Source organism: Ctenocephalides felis, unplaced genomic scaffold (assembly GCF_003426905.1).
Source record: "Ctenocephalides felis isolate EL2017-DRISC unplaced genomic scaffold, ASM342690v1 CF-g0.4_SCAFFOLD_01170, whole genome shotgun sequence".
Classification (NCBI taxonomy): Eukaryota; Metazoa; Arthropoda; class Insecta; order Siphonaptera; family Pulicidae; genus Ctenocephalides; species Ctenocephalides felis.
In genome coordinates this window covers 53,615,245-53,639,564 of record NW_020537324.1, presented here as the reverse complement: position 1 = coordinate 53,639,564, position 24,320 = coordinate 53,615,245, and the positions used below count along the sequence as shown (strand labels likewise).

The 24,320-nt window shown below is 27.5% G+C and overlaps 2 protein-coding genes across 2 annotated transcripts in view; both read right to left on the bottom strand.

Annotated features, from left to right (window-relative positions):
* Positions 1 to 24,320, bottom strand: part of LOC113367957 (cuticle protein 21-like) — a 134,865-nt gene that overhangs the window by 88,272 nt on the left and 22,273 nt on the right. The gene's annotated exons all lie outside the window — the stretch shown is intronic.
* On the bottom strand, positions 3,010 to 5,608 carry LOC113367960. The gene is made up of 2 exons (XM_026609530.1): positions 5,502 to 5,608; positions 3,010 to 3,431 (listed from the first exon to the last, which is right to left on the bottom strand). Exons 1-2 carry the CDS (start codon positions 5,511 to 5,513, stop codon positions 3,051 to 3,053), a joined length of 393 nt encoding a protein of 130 aa, XP_026465315.1. The 5' UTR covers positions 5,514 to 5,608; the 3' UTR covers positions 3,010 to 3,050.

Here is a 24,320-nt window from a genome sequence, read left to right as displayed (position 1 = left end):
TACATATTTACAAAACCAGCACTGTTATATGGCGCTTGAAACGTATACACAATTTTAAATTATTAGCTTTCGTGCCATTTGAATATAAATAAATAATCTACTCTAAAATCGTTCATTCATGTTGAAAATATTTTGTAAATATTATATGAGGTATTAAATTTTTAGGCTTTGGTGCTTTTATGCAAAATTCATTTGATTCCAGATGTAGGGTAGGACAAAGCACAAACGTTTAATTCATTAAATAAATAATTACTAATTATACTAATCATTACAGTCTAGACCAGATGAAACACATAATAACCAACACGTATCAAACAACTATCAAACTATGTCCAGTAAAATCCCCAGAAAGTTTATAGAAAAATGTTGTTTTTTTATTCTTTTGAATTTGTCATCTGTATTTTTACACCTATTATTTATAACTATTATATATTTATTCTGTATTTTTCACACCCTTATTTTTAATTTTAAAAGAATTTTACGAATTAATAGCTACATTTTTCAACCATGCAAAAATATTAACTACGTAAAAAAATAGTTTTGTCATGAATATTGATACTTAGCCGTTAATCTCCTGATAGCAACGCCATAAGAATCTAGGTGATGGCTGATTACACATCTTTTGCCTTCCACTTTAAAATAGTATCGTTAAAAACTTTCATTTCGTTATAGAAATGATGATGGGGGATCTTTTTACTTGCGGAGCTTTTTTGGCCATGCTCTACCTTACCAGATATATACAATATGTGATTTTGCATTCAAATTCCGGTGAAAAAAATTATATAGTATATTCAGTATTTTAAATATATCTTATTATTAGTGAATTTAAGAAATCAGTAAGATAGCTTACAAAGTTTGCGGGGCCGAGACCTGTGTCGATAAACAATTATATTTGAACGCACGGATACAAAAAAATATAAAATTTAGTGGATTTTAATATTCATTTTCACTATATGCAATTTTCGTGTAGTTAATATCTTTAGTCTAAAATGATTTATAACGGATTAAAAATATGATACATAACTAATTGAAAGAACTCAATTATATAAATATATATTATATTTCACTTTCACATTAATTAGAATATTAAATTTAATTTGAAATTACTAATGCAGTAGTAAATGTATAATTAAAGTATGTTGTATAACATTAGAGTATATTGTTAGGAACTAACTAGCCAATTTATGGTTAATAGATATCCATAAAATAATAGAATTTATAGAATGCAAATCATTTAATAACCGCAAGGTATTATTTAATAATGTATTATTTATATAAAGCCTATATAACAGTTTAAAAAAATTAACACGTTATATGTTTCAACTTGAAACTTTCAAGCAACTTAAATTATTATTAGTTGTTACTTCATGAATTATTTATTCGTAATAATTGTTATTACTATTAATACAATTACTTATATTAGATAAGAATATCATTATTGCATATACGTGCACCAATTTGTATATTGGTAGATCGTTATTTTATTTTAGAAGTAATATTTAGAATATGTATATTATAAGCAAAAATATACTATAGTAATAATGCGAATACACATAGATATATTTCAACATATATTAGTAGAGTACCTAATAATAACTAATAATAATTATAAACGAAGATAATGTACCACTTACGAGATAAGTAATGAAATTTAGTCTCACAAATATTTTTGAGTAATATTACATTTTAGCTTCTACATATATTTCATTTAATACGTGAAAAAATCTTATTATATTAACCAGTTAACTTTAAATGACGAATATACTCGTTATGACGAGAAGATTATTCTGAAGTTGTTTAGAATGATTTGAGGCTGTGACTACATAAAATAAGTAGTTGTAAGTGACATTTTACCTTGATAAGTTGCATGAACTTCCCGAAATGTTGATTTTTTTTATTATTATTTCTTTTATTTACAACTGACCAGTAAAGGACATTCAATAAATTTGATGAATTTACAATAGTCGGCCGAAAAGGGACATTGTATACTATAAGGGCATGTTGGAAAAAACAACGCAGTAGTTGTTTTTTCCATTCGATATAAAATTCACAATATTTTATTGATAATTATATAATTTTAACTATTTACTTATTAAAAAATTTCTTATAAATAATGATTAAGGTGTTTCCATTTTTTATCAGGATGGCTTATTTTTTATTGATGGCTTAAATCCAGTGGCACTTTTCTTTTCAATCTTCTTGGATAGTTCTCTGTTATTAGTGAGTTTGCTAATGAATTTGGGTGACTGTTTATCTTGTTTCTATACTTGTGTGCTGTTTTTGTAATCACTTCATTTATGGTAGATGTATTCGTGTCGACATGAATCGACCAGTTGGGAACATATTTTGGAGCTCCTAAGGCAATTTTCAAAAATTTGTTTTGAAATTTCTGTATTATTTCTATGTTAATCTTATGAGCACTGCCCCACAATTGTATACCGTAGCACCAAATTGGTTTGAATAAAGATTTATATAAAAATAGCTTATTGTATGAGCTTAGTTAGGAAATAATTAACTTAATTTATATGAATCAAAATTTATTGAAATTACATCTTGAACTATTTATTTTGAACATAGATTTGCTTTTCATCAAAAACTATCCTTGCTTTCTTACATTTACATGTATGATAATTTAATGTCTTTAGTTCATTTTTATTGTAATACAAAAGTAATTGAGCTTAATTCAATAAGGAAGTAAAATGTAGTAACAACATTTTTCAATTTTGTAAAAAAGATTATATTTTTCATCCGATATCTTATCAGCGCAACTAACTTTGTGATTGACAAACATAATCGTCATTAGCACAATTCGGAAGACACAAAACTGGAGCTCACTGTGCGATGTGAGCGGCACAGTTAACTGGTTAATTATATACAAATAAATCGGTATCTGACAATTCTATGTATGCGCATTGCAATTAAAAATAGTAAAATTCCTTTGCACTATCAATACACGTTCATTAATATATTACCTAAAAGTTTATTCACTTTACACATCACTGTCAACATTCCAAGTTTAAATAGCACACAATGTATCACTTTTCCAAAAATCAAATAGGATAACAAATCGGAAATATATATCTTCTCCTATAGATCCTCCTGCAGTTCGGAGCGCAAAATGTGTACACGTATCCGTATCCAGGTGCGTAAGGACCGGACGTTTGAAAATTGGGTCCGTACGAGGGCCTCATCCGTCTGTGATAAAATGTCCGAGGGTAATAATTGACCCCATAGGCGTCGTCAGGGACAGGATCATTTTCTCGAGTTGGGTAATATTGTGGAGTGCTTGAGTGATGACTTCTTCGAGTAGGCAAATAAGTATTTATTGGTTTTTCTGTAACTATGTATATGAAGGCATCTGGTTTCTTCGTTGATGATTCGTAAGGCAGAGGTGATGCGACTGATACTGTGATGATGGCGATCCATATGATCTTTAAAGAATGTGTGAAAATCGAAATAATATCAGACATATTTTTATGAAGCCATGCATATTTGTTCGAAAAGGAATATCATTGATCACGGTTCGCACGATTATACATTATAGTAGGTATATAATGATTTTACCGCTGTTTTTTTTTAAATTTAGGCATCGAGTATTTGATGAAGTAATTCAATCTTGATAATTTTTGTTTGTCATAGAGGTAAATGTTAAATTTATGTATATAAATGTAGATAATAAATACTCTATACAACTAGAGGAAACCAATAAAAAATATGAATAAAAACAATAATAAATTGTATAATACACTACAGCAAAGCATAATCAGAAATTAGTGCAAATATGCTCAGTATAAGAACTGGAAGATTCATTTAAATAGTTCAAGCAAAATTAAATGTAAGTATGTCCTCAATATGATCTACAAATGAAACAAAGCAATTAATTACAAAAATTACGATAGAGAAGAATGAAAGATCTTACACATTTGTATAATGAATAGGATTTAAAAAAGTACAAAATTTAGATAGAGAGCGATAAAACAGTTTTTAAATGGAAAAAAAAAATAATTAGGAAAATTTAGATGGAAAAGGTCAAAAAATCTTGCACATTTGTATACAAAATAGGGTCTACAAATAGAATAAAGTAAAAAATTTAATTTAAAAAAATTAAGGATCCTACACATTTGTATACAAATTAGAATCTACAAATAAGGTAATAAATTTAATTATAAAATTTGGATAGAAAAATATAAAGGATCTTACACATTTGAGTACTAAATAGAGTATAAAAGTAAAATAAAGTAATTTATTTTATTATGAAATTATAGATAAAGAAGTATTCAATATTGTTTACAAATAAAAAAGTAATAAAATTGATTTGAAAATTGACTATTGAAAAGTATAAAGTGTCTTACACATATGTATACTAAATAGAATCTGCAAATAGAATAAAGTGATAAATTTAATTGGAAAATTTCAGATAGTAAAAAATGGAGGATTTTACAGATATATAAACTAAATATGATCTACAAAGTAATAAAATTAATTTAAAAAAAATTGCATAGGAAAGGATGAGAGATGAGAGATTTTTACATTTGTATACTAATTAGGATCTACAAATATAAAAGTAATACATTTAATTGGAGAAAATTATATAGAAAAGGCTGAAAGATCTAAATGGGATCTCTAAATTAATAAAAAGTTATAAAATAAATTAGAAAAACTTAGATAAAACATAATAAAGAATCTTACACATTTATATACATTTAAATTGGATCTACAAGTAAAACAAAATACTACATTTATTTAGAAAAATTTAGATAGAAAAGTCTGAAGAATCTTAAACATTTGAATACTAAATGGGATCTGAAATAACACAAGTTATTGAATTTGATTACAAAAAAATAGATAGAAAAAATGAAGGATCTTGCACATCTGTAATTAAATAGGATCTACAAATAAAACAAAAACTAAACCTATTTAACAAAAATTATATAGAAAAGTATGGATGATTTTATTATTTCCAACGTTATTAACAAAATTAATTGGAAAAAGAGTCTTTACAAATATTTTATAATTGATATATCGATATCGATTGATATAAATGATTGTTATAAATCAATTGATTATTTTTCTTTACTTTTAATAACTCGTAACAAAACTTCAATATTACCATCTTGTATATCATATGAAATTAAAATTTCATATAACTACGGGTTTTTCTTTTTGGCTTTACTAATTTTCAATACAATAGTATTACCTCCTTTTCAAGTTGAATATATTATATTCGAATATTCGGATTAATGTTCAAAAGAAATTTTTTTGTAATATTTATAAATCACTTAGAATTTATGGATAACGTATAGAATTTTGCAAAACTAAAGCAATCAGGTTGCAGTTTATCGAATCTGTCAGATAAAAATATAGGAAACCGATGCAGTTATAAAAAAATATAAAAACCTTCATCAAAAATCATTTAGAAACTGTTTTTCTAAAGCTACTATGAAATATGACTATTATCTTTGACAAAAAAAAATACAATTCAACTATCGATTTATACTTACTTTAGAAAACATGATTAACGAAGAATTAAAGAAAATTAACCATTCACAAAATTGTTTTATTTATGCACCTATTAATTATGCACTAACTATAACACAAATAATATAACATGTGTGTATCACTTTCTGTTTATAATTGATTTAATAATAAAAATCAATAAACCAGTATGCCACAAATTGTTGACAAAGGTCAATACAGTTCAGGAATCTTATGTGATAATAATAATGCTTCGATGCAATTCTAAGAAAACTAAAAGCGAATGTCAATTCCTTAAAGTGATAATAAAAGTTGACAAGGTTAGGTAATAATATAATAATTAAATTTATATTAATTTAGTACTAATGCATTTTGTTGTATCGTATTAAGACTGTGTATACCTATAACTTGTGTATAATCTTAAATATATCTACTTTATGAGCCATATATTTTGTGAGTTCTAAATAATCTGTGATATATGAGCTAAAGGAATACTATATATTCCGTAACTGAAATCGAAAATCAAATTTAATTAAAAAAACATACTAGTATTGTATACGTGTCTATATACTTTTATATGTTATATTTTTTATAATTTTGAAGGGTCACTTGGTATTTATTAATTTAGTATACCTCCCAAATATATACTCTACAAAACTCACTATAAATTTTGTTCTTTGAGAGAAATTAGACATCATGAACATTTATTTTTGAAACTGAAACAGTTTAATGATTGATTTGTTGTCACTTTGTAAGATAAAATAAAATTTCAAACATATCTCGAAAATTCAAAATTATAAAATCATCAATATTTGAACCATGTGAAATATACATATAGACATTGTAACTAAATTTAATTATTCCTCATTTTCAAAAAAATAAATATTTAAGTGTAATATATCAATGTGAACTAAATATATGAAACAGATGATTTGAATATAAAAATATTCAAAAATTTAAAAATATTAAGTTGAAAAAAAAGTAGTCACCTCGATTCCGAGATCACCTTCAAACAGAATATGTAAATATATTTTGTATGTGAGTAACTCTAAAACATTAGTTCAAGACAAAGCAAATTCAATAAGCACCATTCAACCCTCGCTTGGGGTTCATATTACCCCTTTTAGGAGACAATTTATAACTACCGCAGAGGATTATGCTGTTTTATATGCATTTATATATCTATTAAGGGCTGCTTTATTTACGGCTCGAAATAGAAAAAGGGATGGTAATATTTGTACGCATTTTTGAAACCATAATATATGAAATTTTTGAAAAAATTCTGGGTGCATATTACATTTACATGCATATAGATTATAGAGAAAGCATTCTGTTTCTTAATCAAATGTATTTACTTAAAAATATTATAATCTGTTTCTCATCTTAGGTTTATTAGAGTTTTTACTCATTTTAGGTTTATTGACTACCAGTAACTTAATCTTATAATTAAGTAGGAACTATAATAACATATTTATTGAAAAACTAGTGGTGTATGCATCGTGCCTTAAATCAAGTTGCTGAAACTTCCCGTACCAATTATTATTTTTTTTTAAAAAAAAAATCCTCTTTATACTTTGAAAAAATTAGATTTTTAAGAAATTTTAAATTTTTGAAGATATATAAAAATTTTCAGTTTCGATTTTTTACGATTACTATATCTTACCCTACGGAAAGTTAAAAATGCAACTAATTACAAAAACAATTTTGTCTATATAAAAAAAAATAAAAAAATTAAATGGTAGTCTGTCCGAAGCCAAGTCCATAGTGTAAAAGCCACCACAAATCAATAATTCCTTTTCCCTTCCTCGTCCATAATTTCCACAACCTGTATTCCCACTTTTCTTTTTAATACTTTTTTATGTATTTTCCTTTCGACTTCTTGCGCCTCGACTTTCAGTTCCCTGTATTGTCTTTTCTCGCGTAAGTCATCAACAATCTGCATTCTTCTTCTTCCCATTCCTGTCAGTTCTTCTACTTTACCTTCAACAGCGACATGTAGGAGACACTCTTTTTGCAGAACAGGGTCCAATCCAGCTTTCTTTTCTTTTCAGGATCGTGCTCAGTAGAGTCGTTTTTGGACCACCCTTCTGAAGGCCTTCTCCATTTGTTATCTTATTTGTCTACTTTATCTTCTTCATTCGCCTCTAGCACCAAATTTCATAACATTCCAGGTAGTTTTTGTCGGCCATTCGTAGAGTCCATGTCTTTGATCCATACAGAGCTATGCTCCAGACATAGCATTATAGCTCGTCAGAAGTGTTCTCTTCTATGTGAATTCCGCCTTAGCTTTTGCGATCCTTGTCCGGATCTTTCTCCCAAGTAGAGAGTTAGGATGCTTCCCAAGTATTTGAAAAGATCCACTTCTTCCAAATCTCGATTTTCTATTGTTAACTTCAGAAATTCACATCGTTTTGGTATTCTCATCACTTTCGATTAGTCGATGTTGATTTCTTTTTCTATATAGTAAGTACAAAATGACGTATGATGTAAGGACATAGAAATAGATAGTTTGGTTCTCTTTGGGACATCAGCTCATAAAGCATGAGCCCAAAAGAACGAATTATAAACCATAACCAACCTTCCCCTGGCTCAAATCGGGAATAGACGTCTTTGCAATAAATGCAAGTATCTTCTTTTTTCCGGTAGATAATTCGGTCAGTTTTTAGAAGTAGTTAGAGTAAAAGTTAGAAGCCAATACCCTTTCACAGATATCATCGTTCTTGGCCTCTAATGAACAACCCTGCACTTCTTGCGAAATAAGTACTATTTCTTTAATTAATGTTATTTTGTCTACTGTTTAGGTATGTCCGAAATTTCTTACAAATTAGTACAAAATAAGTACTAAATAACACAACAAGTCCGGATTGATTTTGCTAATTTGGTCTTGCTTGCTTAAGAGAGGTATGTCCGAAAGTGAGCGAAAATAAATAAATAATCAAAATTTTACCGAACACCTGATTATTGCAATAAAATTGATCAAAATCACTAGCACTGGTACAGTTCATTGATTTAATTAAAAATATTTACAATTAACAATAAGTACCTAAGTCCCAAAAAAAACATGACAAAAATGTCTTGAAGATGCTTGTAAATTTCCCAAAAGGAAATATGGAAACTAATTTTGTACCATTCTTTTTGTGAAATTTCGGAAAATATTAGGATATACAGGTAGACAGAGAAAAAAATAAAACAGTAATAAAATTTATTTTTATATGTATAATTTTAATTCGCATGCTAATTAATCAATTTGATATCTACCATTAAACCATGGAAAAATTTCATTCATCAAAATAAATTATTGCATAAATTATTTCAAAACTATGTGTTACATATTTATTATTGCTAGCATTGAAATAAATAATCGAAGTAAGTCAAAATCATAAAACTTGCCGATAACAAAATGTCATATGGACTAGTTTTTATAGAGTTTTATGACACTCTGCATCCTAGATAGTTTTTATGAAAATTAACACTTTATCGCTCAGCACGACACCAAACTGGTGGATTACATGTTATTTGTAAACATCTGTGTATGTCCTGTATGCAACATATGTAGTTCAACCCTTTGGATTATTTTGCGAACTCTTTATTTTAGTGTCATATGTTTGCAGATTATGCGGGTTATTGAACCGCATGTCAAACAATGACATACTTATTCTGATATGAATATGATATGTACTTTGCTATTTTATAGAAAGATAGCGTTGCGAAATATAATTATAAAACTATACTTTTTGCTACATTTTTTATTCTCTATTTTATTTACAACATGTAAGGACATGTAGTAAATTTAGGGATTTTCCGATTGTCACCCGTAAAGGGACATTGTATACTATAGTGACATGTTGGAAAAACACTCAATAGTTGTTTTTCCATTCGTTATAAAGAATATTAAAAACTGATAATAATATAAACTTAACCATTTTCTTATGAATAATAATTAAATTATTTCATTCTTTATCAGAAAAATTGATGACTTAAATCAAGTGGCGATTTTCTCTTCAATCTACGTCGATAGTTTTCTGTTATTAAGGAGTTTGCTAAATAATATTAGTATTTGTAATCACATTATTTATTAAAATAATGTAATTTGTTTCAAATGTACTGTTAACATGTCTATTTTATAAGTTCCAAATTTCAGAAATGAATTTGATAATGTATGTAATAATTATTACCTGAAGGCAAACTGCTGAACTTTTTTAAGAAATAATTCATATCGATGGTGCACTTTTTGTCTTTTGTTTGAACATATTTGTAATGTTTTAATAATAAAAAGGTAAATTTCAATAATAACTAGCTGTAAGTGGAATTCTGTCTTGAGGCAATTATGGCATCGTGCCTTAAGGCAAATTGCTGGAACTTCCCGTACCGTAACGAAATGTTCGTGGAATACCAAATGTTTTCAAATAGATTATTCTAAATATTGTAACATTGTCATATTTATAAGAATTATATAAACTGTATTGCAGAGTTGAAATTATTTGTAAAGTATATTAGAACTATAGTCAGAATTAAACATAAAATCTGAAATATTTTCGATATACAAAAAACTAAAAAAAAAAAAAAAAAAAAAAAAAAAGAAAAAAAAAAAAAAAAATTGGGACAATTTTTTTTTTCCAAATCAATTATTTTGTTAAGACAAGCAGAAAGTTCTTTGAATCATTTAAATCGGACGCTTAGTTCTCTCAAAAATTGCCATTTTTTACATATTTAGCTCCGTATCTTCAAAATTGCTGGGTCTGCCTTTGCCAAAAACTAATAAACACTTCTCCCAATCATTACTAATTGAATGTTTTTTAGATCATTCAAATCGGATACTCCGTTCTCTCAAAAATTCGATTTCTATTTTCTGCACTCTTTGCTCCGTATCTCCGAAACGGCTGGACCTGCCTTTGCCAAAAACTAATCAGCTCTTTTCCCTATCAATAGGAATCGAATGTTTTTTGAACCATTCAAATCGGTTGATCCGTACGCCCGAAAACGTGGGCGAAAATTTGTATCCATACATACATACACACACACACACACACACACACACACACACACACACATCCATTTTTTCTGAGGTATGCCAAAACGTTCAGAAACCTTCAAAACGTCGAGAAATGTAAAAATTTTCAATTCCGATTTTCGGCCCATTACAATAACTTACCCTACGGGAAGTTAAAAATAATCAAATATGGATGGATTAAACATTGAGTTACCATCTGCCCAATAGCTTATATAACGTATGGTTCTTTTATTTTCAAATATGAGAATAAAGTTAAATAAATTAAAATATTTGTATGTTTTTTTTTAATTTTGTAAGAGTAAATATAAATATACATTAATATAAAGGAAGAAATAATAATGTTTTTTTTTCAAATTCGTATGTGCAAATATTATAATAATATTTTAAATAAATATATTTTAAAAATTTGGGTTCATGGTACTAAAATTTAGGTACGAAATTCTGGAAACAAAATTTAACGAATAATATTTGTCTGTCGCTTTTTAATATACAAAATACCTACAATTATCGCATACTCGTTTCTGGCAAATTTCGAGTTCGAATTGAAAAATTTCTATTAAAATATGAACGCATTATTTTTGTCTTCAGATAGATTAGCCTTTAATAATACTAACATTGGATTAAAAATACCAACATGTGGGAGTTTTTTTATTGAAAAAAAAATGTTTAAACGTTATATAAAGCATTTAATTTGAATAACAAAAATATGTAATAAATTAACAACATAAAAAGTTTTTAATAACACTATATGACTGCGTCATAGCTTCGATTTTTGCACCTGAACAAACTACTACAAATCATACCGCTCTGACATGAAATTCACATAAACTCCGCTTGCAGGTTCTTTAATTTCTTACTTGAAGAAACAAATAATTAAAAGACAAACTCTACTATCATTATTTAACAATTAAACCATTTTTCAAATATTTATATTATTTATAAATTCTTGATAATAGTATTTTGATATTAACTGCTTCGTCAATTTGATGTTTGTACTGTAATTGGCAATCGCACCTACTTAATGCAACCTGGCAGGATTTTTCGCTAACAAGGAAAAGGTTTACTTTTTTAAAATTTTGATGAAACCTATGTCAAACCAACCAGTTTAAAATAATATAGACCTATGAGAAGCGTTTCAATTACAAAAATTATTTAAAATTAAGAGAGCAGCGTTTCAAATAGATCAATTTTTGTCCCAATATATGGAGTGAGTTAATAATTGTAACAGCTAAACTATACTGATTGAGATATTGTCCAAAGGGGAAATGACAAAGTATGATTGTTCGAACAAGTTCCCATTATTGTATTGTCAGCACCCTACATTAACATAATCTATAGACCGAATCGCTTTTAAAGGGCCAAAAGTAAGTTTTTTGTTCAATATCTTTTAATTAACTGATACTTGTATTCAGATAGATCACTATAGATTCAGATTCAGATTTATCTGAATTTAGATGGATAGCTAGATGGAGAATTTATATTTCAGATTTATCAGATTATTGTATTTAGATTCAGATAGATGCAATAAGTTAAACATTAGTAGTTAATTATTAAAAATTGGTTTTGTTTTATGTGACATGTATATATTGTGACATGCATTCCCCACCCTTTAAGAAAAATTTTAACAGATCTAACTTAAATCTAGATTCTAAAGAAAAATCTAACTTAACTAAGACAAAATACGAAAGAGTAAAAGAAAAGAAAATTCAATTCTAGAAAATAAAAGATTTCACAAAAAATTCTTGTTTAATAAATTATGTTTTGTTATATATTTTGTCATAATATATTCATAAGCTTTGTTCAAATAATTATGTTCTGTTGTTTCACATATTTCTGACAATAAAAGTTGTTATAAACCTTTTTGGTATTTATAGCTATTGTTTTATACTCTATTTGTATGCCTACCTATGACTCCCGGGACGGTTGTGACACTCGCCCTTTTCGAGTAGGATTTGATTTTAAGTATATAATATATTGTATTTAGGGCCAGAATTTTAGTATTTTTTCTTAAATGTTCAAATTACTATTTAATTAACTTTTTTCCCAGCTAACTAGAAAGTTAACAAAATTATTGCTGATCATAAAATGAAGGGCACAGCCGCACCCAGTGTTTCCTACGTTTATTTTACAAAACATTAAATTTCGAATTATTTAAAAAAATTATAAAAGTTCTAAATTTTTGTAAATATATTTGTGTCAAACGCTGGTGTTCATAGCTATTGTTTTTTACCCTATTTTTATGCCTGACACAACCGTCCCTCGGGCGTTTGACACTCTCTTCTTTTCTGGTATGATTTGATTTTATGACTACTTTATTGTATTTATGGATAGTATTTTAGTAATTCCTACTTTTCTGTCAGCTAACTGGTGAATTAACAAAATTATTGCTGATCAAAAAATAAATGGCAGTGTTCTGTACAATTACTTATCATAACATAAAATTTTGAACTACTTGAAAAATTGATGCAAGTGCTCTTTTAAATTCGGATTAAAATGTTCACAATTCATAGAATACAACATATTCTACGAATACGAAGAAATTGCGTATTATAAATCTGACCGAATAAACAAAATTTACCTACATGGTTACTTGTTTATCTATGGGTTACTTCTTCTGGAAACAAGTATTCAACAAAATTGTCCGTACTGCAATGGAATACATTTAGTGTACTGTATTTTAACATATTATATTTATTATACCGTTAACTATACAATAGAAACAGAACTCTTGCGCATATTTGACAATAATTCATTTTTCTTATCCATTCCGTCAAAGGTCCGGCAAAATGTCCATGATGGGCGGACATGCCTCAAGCTCAAGACTTCTTGCGAGCGTGGCCCAAAAGACACCGATCCTAACAGGATCTTAACAACGAGAGGTGATCGATATGATTTTAACAAACTGTTCAATTGAAAGCTTGGATCAAACTCAAAAAATATCATAATACAATAACATATGTTCCACGAACTTCGAGCAATGTATTCCTTTGAACAAAACGATTACATATATGAAATGGATTAGTGTTATGCACGCGTTAAAGGTACATTCTGTCAAGAATTTTAGACATACACCAATAATAATTTAAAAATTATGAATAGCGAGTCTTAAAAAGGTTCACCACCGATAAAGTTAAGTTAGGATTTTTTATCAACAATATTTGAAAATAAGGGGAAAAATATGTATAATCAGCCATCATCTGATTCCTACGACGTTGCTAAACGGCAATGTTTGAAAATCCATAACAAAAGTAATTTCTTTAGTTGTGAGTACAGCGGTTTAGTTTATGAGACCTAAATATAATATTTAAGTATACGATATATAATTGTTTGCAAAGATTCTTATTTCTAAGTTAGATTTAACAGTTTTATTTCTAATAACTACTAGAATGTTTTTCATGTTGGCGTAAAAAGCACCAAATAAACCTTTATATTGGCGAGATGCAAAAAATAAACTAGTAAATAAAAATGTAAAATAAGTTAAAAAAGCAATTTAACGAAGATAGATAAATGTAATAGATATTTCAAATATGATGATGAATTCTTCTGACAAAGTTCCATATAAATATTGTATCCAAAGAGATCTTTATGAAAGAATATGCCCCTGAAAAATGTATTACAAACAAAATTTGAATTCACTTTGTTCGTAATAACTGTATTTCAATAAACAGTAAGTCTGATTATGATAAATTAAACAGAAATACCTGCAAAAGCAGATTTACGGTAATAGTATTAGTATAATATGTTGTTTATTATGTTTAAAAATACCTAATTTAATTTCAACCTAATAATTAAACAGCATCGAGCATCGCATTCATAAAATAATGTAACTATTATTTCATAAAGTCTCCTGTGAATTAAACATAAAATGGTGGATTTTTTTGGCGCCTGGCTATTCATTTTCATCTTGCCTATATGGTGCAAAAGAGCAGGTGATAAATTTTCGAAAAATATCAAAAAAAACATTTTTGCAATGATTAGTGAGTTGGGAATTTCACTGAATGTAGTTAGATAGTTGCTTGTTCGGTAGGTGTTATTTATCAAATTGGACTTTTGTGCCCCTTACTATTACATATTAAAAATGTTAAGGCAAATTGCTGGAACTTCCCGTACCATAACAAAATGTTCGAGAAATATTGAATGTTTTCAAATAGATTGTTATAAATATTGTAACATTGTCTAAGATTTATAAGAATTATATAAACTGAATTGCAAAGTTAAACATATTTGTTTAAAGTACATTAGAACTTTAGTCAGAATTACGATTAAAATCTGAATTATTTTCGAAATACAAAAAAAAATTTTTTTTGAAAAAAAAATTGAAAAAAAAAATTTGAGACAAAAAATTTTTATTTCTAAAATCAATTATTTTGTTAAAACAAGCAGAAAGTTCTTTGAATCATTCAAATCGGACGCTTAGTTCTCTCAAAAACTGCCATTTTTTGCACATTTAGCTGTAGGTATATCTCCGAAATGGTAATGGAATATCAAAAAAAAAAAAAAATTTTGCAATAATTAGTGAGTTGGGAATTTTACTGAACGTAATTGGATAGTTGCTTGTTTGATTCGTGTTATTTGTCGAATTGGGCATTTGTGCCCCTCACTATTACATATTAAAAATGTTACTTTGTAAGTTTTTCGCTGCATCCAAGCTGTAACGAAAATGTTACTTTGTAGGTTTTTTACTCCTCGCACATCTAAGCTATTTTGAAAATGTTACTTTGTAAGTTTTTATAGAAGCACCTACATTTAAGCTTTTATAGAAGTAATATTAAATTAGTTAATATTTAATACAATTATTACAAAATTAATTAATAGAAGTAATTAAATGTACCCTTAAACGTTATATTCAGGTATCATAAGCTAAATAAAAGAGCTCAGAACCAAAAAACTACCGACGAAAAAAAACTCTTGCATAAAGATTGATACATGGCCATGTCAATCTCTCAATTCTAACCTTTCATAAAATTCTAAGCTATACTTGTTTTTGATGGTAGATCCCTTTACTCACGAAGCTTAAGCTCCTCTCTTTTATAATTGTTTTATAATTGTAGTAAAAAGTAAAAATCTTGAAATTTTAATTTGCACTTAATACCATACATCACTATTTTTATAATAAAATAAATATTTCTAAGGTTCTTTCAGTATTTGCATTATTTCCATTCTGGTAAAATTGGAAAATAACGCAATAATATCATATTCCTTTATCATAAGAGTATGGCAACATCCCAGCATCGGAACGATTTCATTGTTCCGTTTAGTGCCGATGTAACATGAGATTCTTCATATAATAATGTCATTGACGAATCTTTTATTTCGCCACAGAACAACACATCAACACATCAATACATCGCACGAGGCACATTTTATTTGGCCCTTGTTCCGTTCGGTCATTCGGTCATCTCTCAACAGCGCACACTTCTTTTCTTCGCCTTATGTCAACATAGGAAGTTATTGTATTCGGCCACCCGCTCGGAACAATTTGGAAAAATATTTTGGTACCGTAGCTGGACGTGTGATGATCGACGTTATATATCTTATTGTTAGAATTCAAATAAAACTTTCTTTAAAGCAAATTTGTTAACATTATAATCAATATTCAATTACAGCAATACTCAAATTCATTTATTTTAGCAAAAACATTTTTTTTAAATGAAATATATATATAGTAGGTCTTCAAGGTCCGCGGTCCGCCGCCGATATCTCAAAAACAAACTGGTGGAGCATGGCACCGCGCCTTAAGGCGACTTCCCAAAACGAAATCTTAAATTTTAAAAAAATCTTTCAAAATAAATACTTCGAAGATTTACAGATTTACATCGCAATCTTACAGATAAACATTGTTACGGAACTCATAGAAGTATGAACAAAAATTCATATTTATTATTCAAAACTTTATAAAATATCTGATAATTTAATGTGCATATGTCTAATGATCATTTTCGACCGCCAAATGGCATTTTTTAAACATTTTTCACTCGATCTCTGAAACCGCTAAACCTGCCTTTGCAAAAATTTACGGTACTTCATTTTCTCAATACAAATACAATGTTTTTTTAACTTTACAAATCATTTTCCCGTATCTTTGAAACGGCTAGATTTGCCTTTGCCAAAAACAAATCAGCACGTCTTCTTATCAATACCAATATTAAAATCGGTTAATCTGTGTTCCTGAAAACGTCGACGAGAATTTGTATCCGCACACACACCTACATTCATATTTTCTAAAGTATGCCAAAATGTTCAGAAACCTTTAAAACGTAAAGATATATAAATGATTTCATCTTCGATTGTTCCAAATTGTTAGGATTTATTTTAACAACAATATTTGAAAGTAGAGGTTTGAAATGTATAACCAGTCATCAACTTCATTCTTACGACATCAGTAGAAATACGGCAATGTTTAATAATCTATAACAAAAGTATTTTCTTTTGTTATTAGTTTTTGCTTGTGAGCACTGTTGTTTAATTTACGATACCTTAATATAATTTTTAAGTATACGTTATTTTAAGATGCATTATTATTTTTGTGTTAAGTTCAACAGTTTTTTGTATACTTTCTATAAAAGTTTTCACGTCGGGGGCGGAATAAAAAGGACCAATTGAACCTTGGCAAAGGTGTATGCAATAAAAAATAGTAAATAAGAAATTGAATAAATTTAGAAACGGTTATTTTACATAGGATAAATTAAATTTATAGGTATTCAAACTCTGCTGGCAAATATTTCTGACAAAATACTAGATCTAGGTTATATACAGTGTAATCATTGTAAAAAATGTGAGATTTATATTTTGCATTGTTTGAATAATGTTACTATTATTTTGTAAAATCCCTTTAAAATTAAAAAGAAGACATTGTATCTGTTTGCCGTAACGTAAAAGTAAATTAACTCTGCTGAAGAATCTTTCTGATGAAATATCAGATTTACAGTATTATATTTGTAAAAAAGGTGCCTATTAAATGTATATTTTGCATTGGTTAAATAATGTTACTATTATATCGTAAAATTTCTTTAAATTTAAAAAGAAGACATTGGAGCTGTTTTACAAAACAATAAAAAGGTAGTTAAATAATAAAATAATTAATAATAGTAGTAGGGTAGTTAATTAATAAATAAAAAAGTAAGCTAAAATTATTGAAACTAAGCTGATGAATATTTTAGACGAAATACTAGATCAAGGATATACACAGTGTTATCTTTGTAAAAAAAATATGCTCATGAAATTTATATTTTGCATTGTTTAATTATTCTTGGTATTATTTTGTAAAATTCCTTTGAAATTAAAAATAAGACATTGGATCTGTTTTTGAAAAACTGAAAAAGAGCAAAAACATAGTTCTACAATGATGAATTGCCTGAAACTTTACTGAACATAGTAAGATAGTTGGTTGTTAGATGTGTTATTATTTATGGCAATTATAGTATAATTGCTAAATTATACTTAAATTAGATCTTTGTGTCCCACCCTGCCCTATCTACGGAATAGTAGAGAACTCTGAACTGATAGTAATAAACTGAAGTAATAATATAGAATTAATATCACGGTTTAGTAGAGTTGCACTGATATTCAAAACGGTTATAATTATTATCATATTAATAAACTGCAATGATCAAACTTAATCACTTTAGTAAAAAATATTATGGTAGATCAGAATGTACAGAAGTACCCTAAATTGTATAAGATGTAATATAGAATAATAAACTCACCGCAGAGATCAACAGTGATATTTTTAATTTATGATCGTGCAAATATTTATATACATTAGTAGAGAATCTTAAATAATTATTGATTTACTATACCGATTTTATTTTTTTTAAGGGAGAATCCTATAATGCAATAATAGTTAAAAGAGATATGAAATAATCATTCAAAATCATCATAAGTTCTTGCGGAAGCACAAAGTTTGATTCTTTCACTCTATAACATTAGAATTTAATAAGTTTAATAAATGAGCATACAGGTAAATTAATAAAGTAGTAGTTGACACCTGAACCGAAAGTTTTATTTTACTATCTGCTTCAGTTAGAAAATCTGTTTCAGTCTAAAAAAAATTAAACACACTCTTGAGAACAGTTGACTTTTTTACATATATCGAATAGAAGTGAGTAAATAAAAAACGCATCCACAATTTGAATATGTAAAAATTTTAGGTACTTTTTTAATTAAAAAAAACATAATTTGTCAAATTCGTCCAGAAGTCTGGCTGAATTAAATCATCAATCCCCATCCCCAGGGTTCCAGGAATCTTTTTATGTAACCAATAATTCTATTACATCTTTTTAAACGTTTCATTTCATCGAGGGTTTGGATTCGAACACTTATTAGACACAATAGATTGGTGTAACAAAAAAATAACACAAAAACACGATACGACGACGGATGAAAACGTATGTAATTTAATGCATTAGAAAAATGGCGACCTCGGCGGGATGGGCGTGTAACGATTTAAGTTTGCTTTTGTTATTACAAATAAATACAATAACATTTATTGCATCATTGTATTTCCTGGGAAAGCGAAGGGTGTCACACACCGTGATTCTGTAATATTACTGAATTATAATTTATATATAATTTTATATATAGGGTAGAGCAGGGCTTAAAGGTCCGCAGGTAAAAAGGTCTAGCGCCATTTTATCAACAACAAGTAAAGTTAAAATTTTTTAAAAACAATATTTGAAAGTCGGGCAAAAATGTGTAACCAGCCATTACCTCAATCAGGCTAATTCGCTGCCACAAAGTACGCAGACATATTGTCAATTTTGTAACACAAGAATTTTCCTTTGCCAGTCTTTTTGTTGAGCACGGCTGTTTAGTTTACGAAACCTAGATATATATTTTAAGTATACGATATTTAATTATTTATTAAAGTATATTGTTATTTATAAGGTAGGTTCAACAGTTTTTTTTTTTTAAATAAATTCTAGAATAGCTTACATATGGTTGGAGCATACAGGACCATATAATCCTTTATAATGACGAGAAGTAAGCAATTGAGAAAATTGTAAATCAAAATGTAAACTTAGTTAAATAAAGCAATTTCACGAGAGAAAAATTAAATTAATAGTCAATCCAACTATGATGATGAATTTTCCTGACAAAGTTCCATAGGAAAGTTGTATCCGGTGCCCATCTATAAATATAGAGGTATAAAATATGTATTCCAAATAGAAGTTGTATTTATCTCATTTGTAATTATTGTATAACAAAAAACGATAATTCTGATTGTAATAAATGAAACAAAAATAAATCAAAGGTCCATAGCATAGAGTTGATGAATTTCCTTTGTTTATTATTTTTTAAATACATATTTAAACTATGATTTTTAATTTTGTTATAAACCTAATAAATAACCAGCGCATTGATTGAATAATGTAGCTATTTTTCTATGAACTTTTAACATGTGATGAATCTTTTTGCCCCCAGGCAGTCCCTTTTTACGACGACTATAGGGGTGAAAAAGACCAGGTACTTCAATAATAATAATTAATCCTTATTTACTTATTGACAAATCAGGGGAAATAAAAGAAATCTTATTTGATATAAATTTTTGAAAACACTTATATTTTATGAAAACTAAAAAAAATGAATTTTTTTTAGAAAATTTTGATAATTTGAAAATTAAAAAAATTCTTGAAAGATTTTGAGACCCATTCATTTCGGTTGTTTCCAACTACTTTCAACTTTTTATTTGGATCTCCAAAACTGCTGTACTTGTCTTGCAAAATGCAAAAAAATAATCAAATCTTCATTACATCAATAAATGTGAAATATATTCTGAGTCATTCAAATTTGATGTTCCATTCTCTCAAAAACTTAATTGCCATTTTCTGCATTTTTTGCTCCGTATTTCCGAAATGGCCAGACCAACCTTTGCCAATAACTAATCAGTTTTTTAAATAATTTAAATCGGTTGATCCGCGCTCCCAAAAACATACAAGCACCTTCATTTTTTCATTTGCCAAAATGCTCAGAAATGTAAATTTAAACAAAAATTTTCATTTTCGATTTTTAGATGCTTACTATAACTTACCCTACTGTAAGTATAGTAAACTAATAAGCTCGAAGCTTTATCAAGTTTCATCAAATGGCTTTAAATTTTTTGATAATGGTGCAGCCGTTTTTTGAGAAAACGTCAGCGAAAATTTAAATTTTGGCTGTATGCAAATAGATACAAAATGACTTGAAATATAGCATTAACAGAACGGATTTTTTGACAAAAACAAATTTGTCCTTCAAAAAGTTAATAATGGCCAAAATATAACTACAATAAATTTTGCAACATCAATCTACTTTATGGTTAGTATATGGCAAATTTGATTTTTATTTACTTTGAATATTTCATTATTATTCTCAATTTTGGTAATTTTTCGTTTATTTTGGTACACAAAATCACACACACACATACCTAAATATTAGATGTTGACCTGTGTAGTAGCTGAGCCTAAAGAATAAATATTAATTTGTAAATATAAGAACACTGCATTATTTATACATTCAGTCATCAGACAACTCTGTGAAAGTCTCGACCTTTATTTCAAAATCTGTATGTTCTTCCTTTTATTGTTATAGTCTCAAAAGATCATGAAAAAAAATCTCAAAATATCCAGTGATAACATAATTGAATTACTCAAAACCGCAACAATTTGTTGAACACGACACAAGTTGTTACCCATGGTTTTCTATTGTATAAAAGCGATAAATATCTTGTTGATGCAATCCGACTATAATGACAATAAATATTTTTTGCGCCGAACATTAAACAGGCAATGTCGGATGCAACTCGATACGATGCACTCGTGTTCCGCTTCAGAAATGCATTTATTAACGTTTCCTTTTTTTGCTAAAATATTTTCAATAATCCACCACAAAACCGTATTTAAAAATGACACCTTTGCAAAAGCATTGTATTTTTGAAAATTATTAACTATGTTTTGACAAGACGTTTAGGCAGCTGACCACTTATTCACTTAGTTATTGTGTTGATTTTTTAAACTACTATAGTAATCCTATTGAGTACTGTAAATATTCTATTGTATTCGCACTTGGAATAATCAATAGCTTTTTTGGACTTGAGTAAGGAACTTTAAATCCCTAAGGCAACGATATTTATTAGCTTTGACCTATTTTTTAAATAAATCATCATTTGCAATTTTATATATTCACCCACTTTGTAATTTTTTTGTGTAACACACTTTTTAATATACCATAGTAAATAAATTAATTTATTTTCTACTAGTGTTCATATAACTCCACATTTGTATAAGTATGATATACTATACTTATTCAAATACTATAAGATAGAAAGATAGGAAAGTGAATTCATAATTTAGTATTCGTATTTATTATTCTGGTAAACATTTATAGCTCGACATATTTTCAAATATAATTTTTAGTAAATGTACCATTTGAATTTCCCTGGCTGTTTATAATTTAGAATTAAAAGTGATTTTTTGTTTCAATTTTGAAATTATTAAAAAAGTGTATAAATATATAAAAAAAATTCATCAAAATGTAGAATAAAATAAATTATAATTTAAATTATTAACTGTTTGAATGAAAAATCGAGTCTGAGACTTTTAAATCAGAAAATCATTAATACAGGTAACTTAAACAGAAATAGTATAGAGCGAAGCTTAAAAGTCCGCGGGTAAAAAGGGCCACTACCAATATCTCAAAAAAGAGAAGTTAAGAATTTTTCAACAATAATATTTGAAAGTAGAGGGATAATTATGTATAACCCATCATCGCTTTGATTCTTACGACGTTGCTATCAGGAGATAAACAGAAATGTTTGAAAATTCATAACAAAAGTATTTTATTTTGTTGTTAGTTTTTTGTATCTGAGCACTGTTGTTTAGTTTACGAGAGCTTAATATAATTTTTAAGTATACATTATGTAATTGTTTTATATGATGTCTAGTTATTTTTTAAATTAAACAGTTTTATTCAAATAACCTCTATAAAAGCGTACATGTGGGTGGGGTAAAAAGGACCAACTGAAATTTAACCCTGGCAAAGAAGTAAACAATAAAAAATAGTAAATAAAAAATGTAAATTAGGTTTAAAAAAAGCAATTTAACATTTTAAATAAATAGTTAATCCATCTCTGTTGATAAATATTTTTGATAAAGTACCAGATCATGATTATACACAGTGTTATCTCTATATGAATGATATTTATATTTTGCATTGGTTGAATAATGTAGATAAAATCCTTACAAAATTAAGAATAAGACTTTAGATTTGTTCGCCTCCTGTTTGTGTCATTTCACCCCGTCTATGGGTTATAAAAGTCCAGGTTACAAATTTTGAAAAATAGCAAAAAAACATATTTCTGCAATGATGAATAGCTGGGAGTTCTATTGAACATAGTCAAATAGTTGTTTGTTTGAAATGTGTTTGTTTGTTCTGATATAATTGGTTTGGTTTTCATAATGTATTTGCTCAAAGTCAGATTTGACTTTTGTGCCCCACTCTACCATATTAATAAATAATTTATAATTGTTGATTATGAATTAACTGTAACAAATAACCTTTATTTCAGAGCATCAAATTTTAGGTAAGAAATTTAAGTAAATATTGTTTTAAATGTTTTAAATAAAATCTCAATCACATGTATTATGTTATTGATATCACCTAAGAATAAATTAGACGATACTGAAAATTATATCGCAATTAGTGTAAATTTCATTATATATAGCGGATAAAAATTTCATTCGAGCATCTTTTAGTATATGAAAATATTTCTATATAAGTAGTATAAAGGCATAATGATGCTGCTTTTCACAACAGAAATTTTATCTCAATATAGACAGCGGCAAATAGCAATTTCACAGCGAAGATATATAATTTGAATCCGATGCAAATTGCTCGCTACATCCTTGTTCTCTCGCAAACTCCCGAGTCGCATCGTCTAACAAGACGTTGAAGCAGAAATGCTTTTAATATATTTATTTATGCAAAAGTCAAACATAAATACATCTCCGAATTATATGCAAATTCGCATTAGAGTCGCGTACCTCGGAATACAACAACCAATACCTCTGCAATTCGCACGAAAACCAGAACCGAACTTGCAGATAAAAAACAATGAAATTGTGTACTATAATAACATTACATACTTCATAAAAATCAAAACTTTAAATTACATTTTTGGTCTAGTACATATATTTAATAAACACAACATCCATTTAATAAAATCAAACACTTCTATAGAGACTAAAGAAAGTTTACACCAAAGAACTATACGCGCAGGTAAAAGATATTTTCGTATTATTATGTTTTAAGAAATATAATATGTAGTAAAAATTAAAATATCAAGATTAATTTCTAAAATAACATTGGCAATTATTAATTTTGTCAATCATTCCAAGCTACTAAAAATTTAACCATATAAATAAATGAGATTCATTTCAAAATGAGTAGCACATTTCTTTCATAACCTTATCTAATTTTTTACATAGATTAGAATTATGAATAATAATTTTTATTTAGTAGTTTTAATTTAATGGTTCAGTTTTTGTGTTTAAATGTCTGCAAAATGTAGATCGCCAATTTTTTAAAAGCCCTTAATACTTCATATGCAAAACAGTTAGATAAATAATTTGAATATAACCTGTATTATTTAAACATCACAAATAAACGATTAATTGTTTTCTTTGCAATGTACTGAACAATTTGAGCTAAATAATTATCAATTATTTTGATTGTATGATTCAAATGATTTTACAATCAAATTTCAATTCAATATTAATTTAAGATGTAATATTGTGATATGTTAACTTTTATTATATCCAACATACTCGTAATGAACTTATTGATTTCCACAGCATTA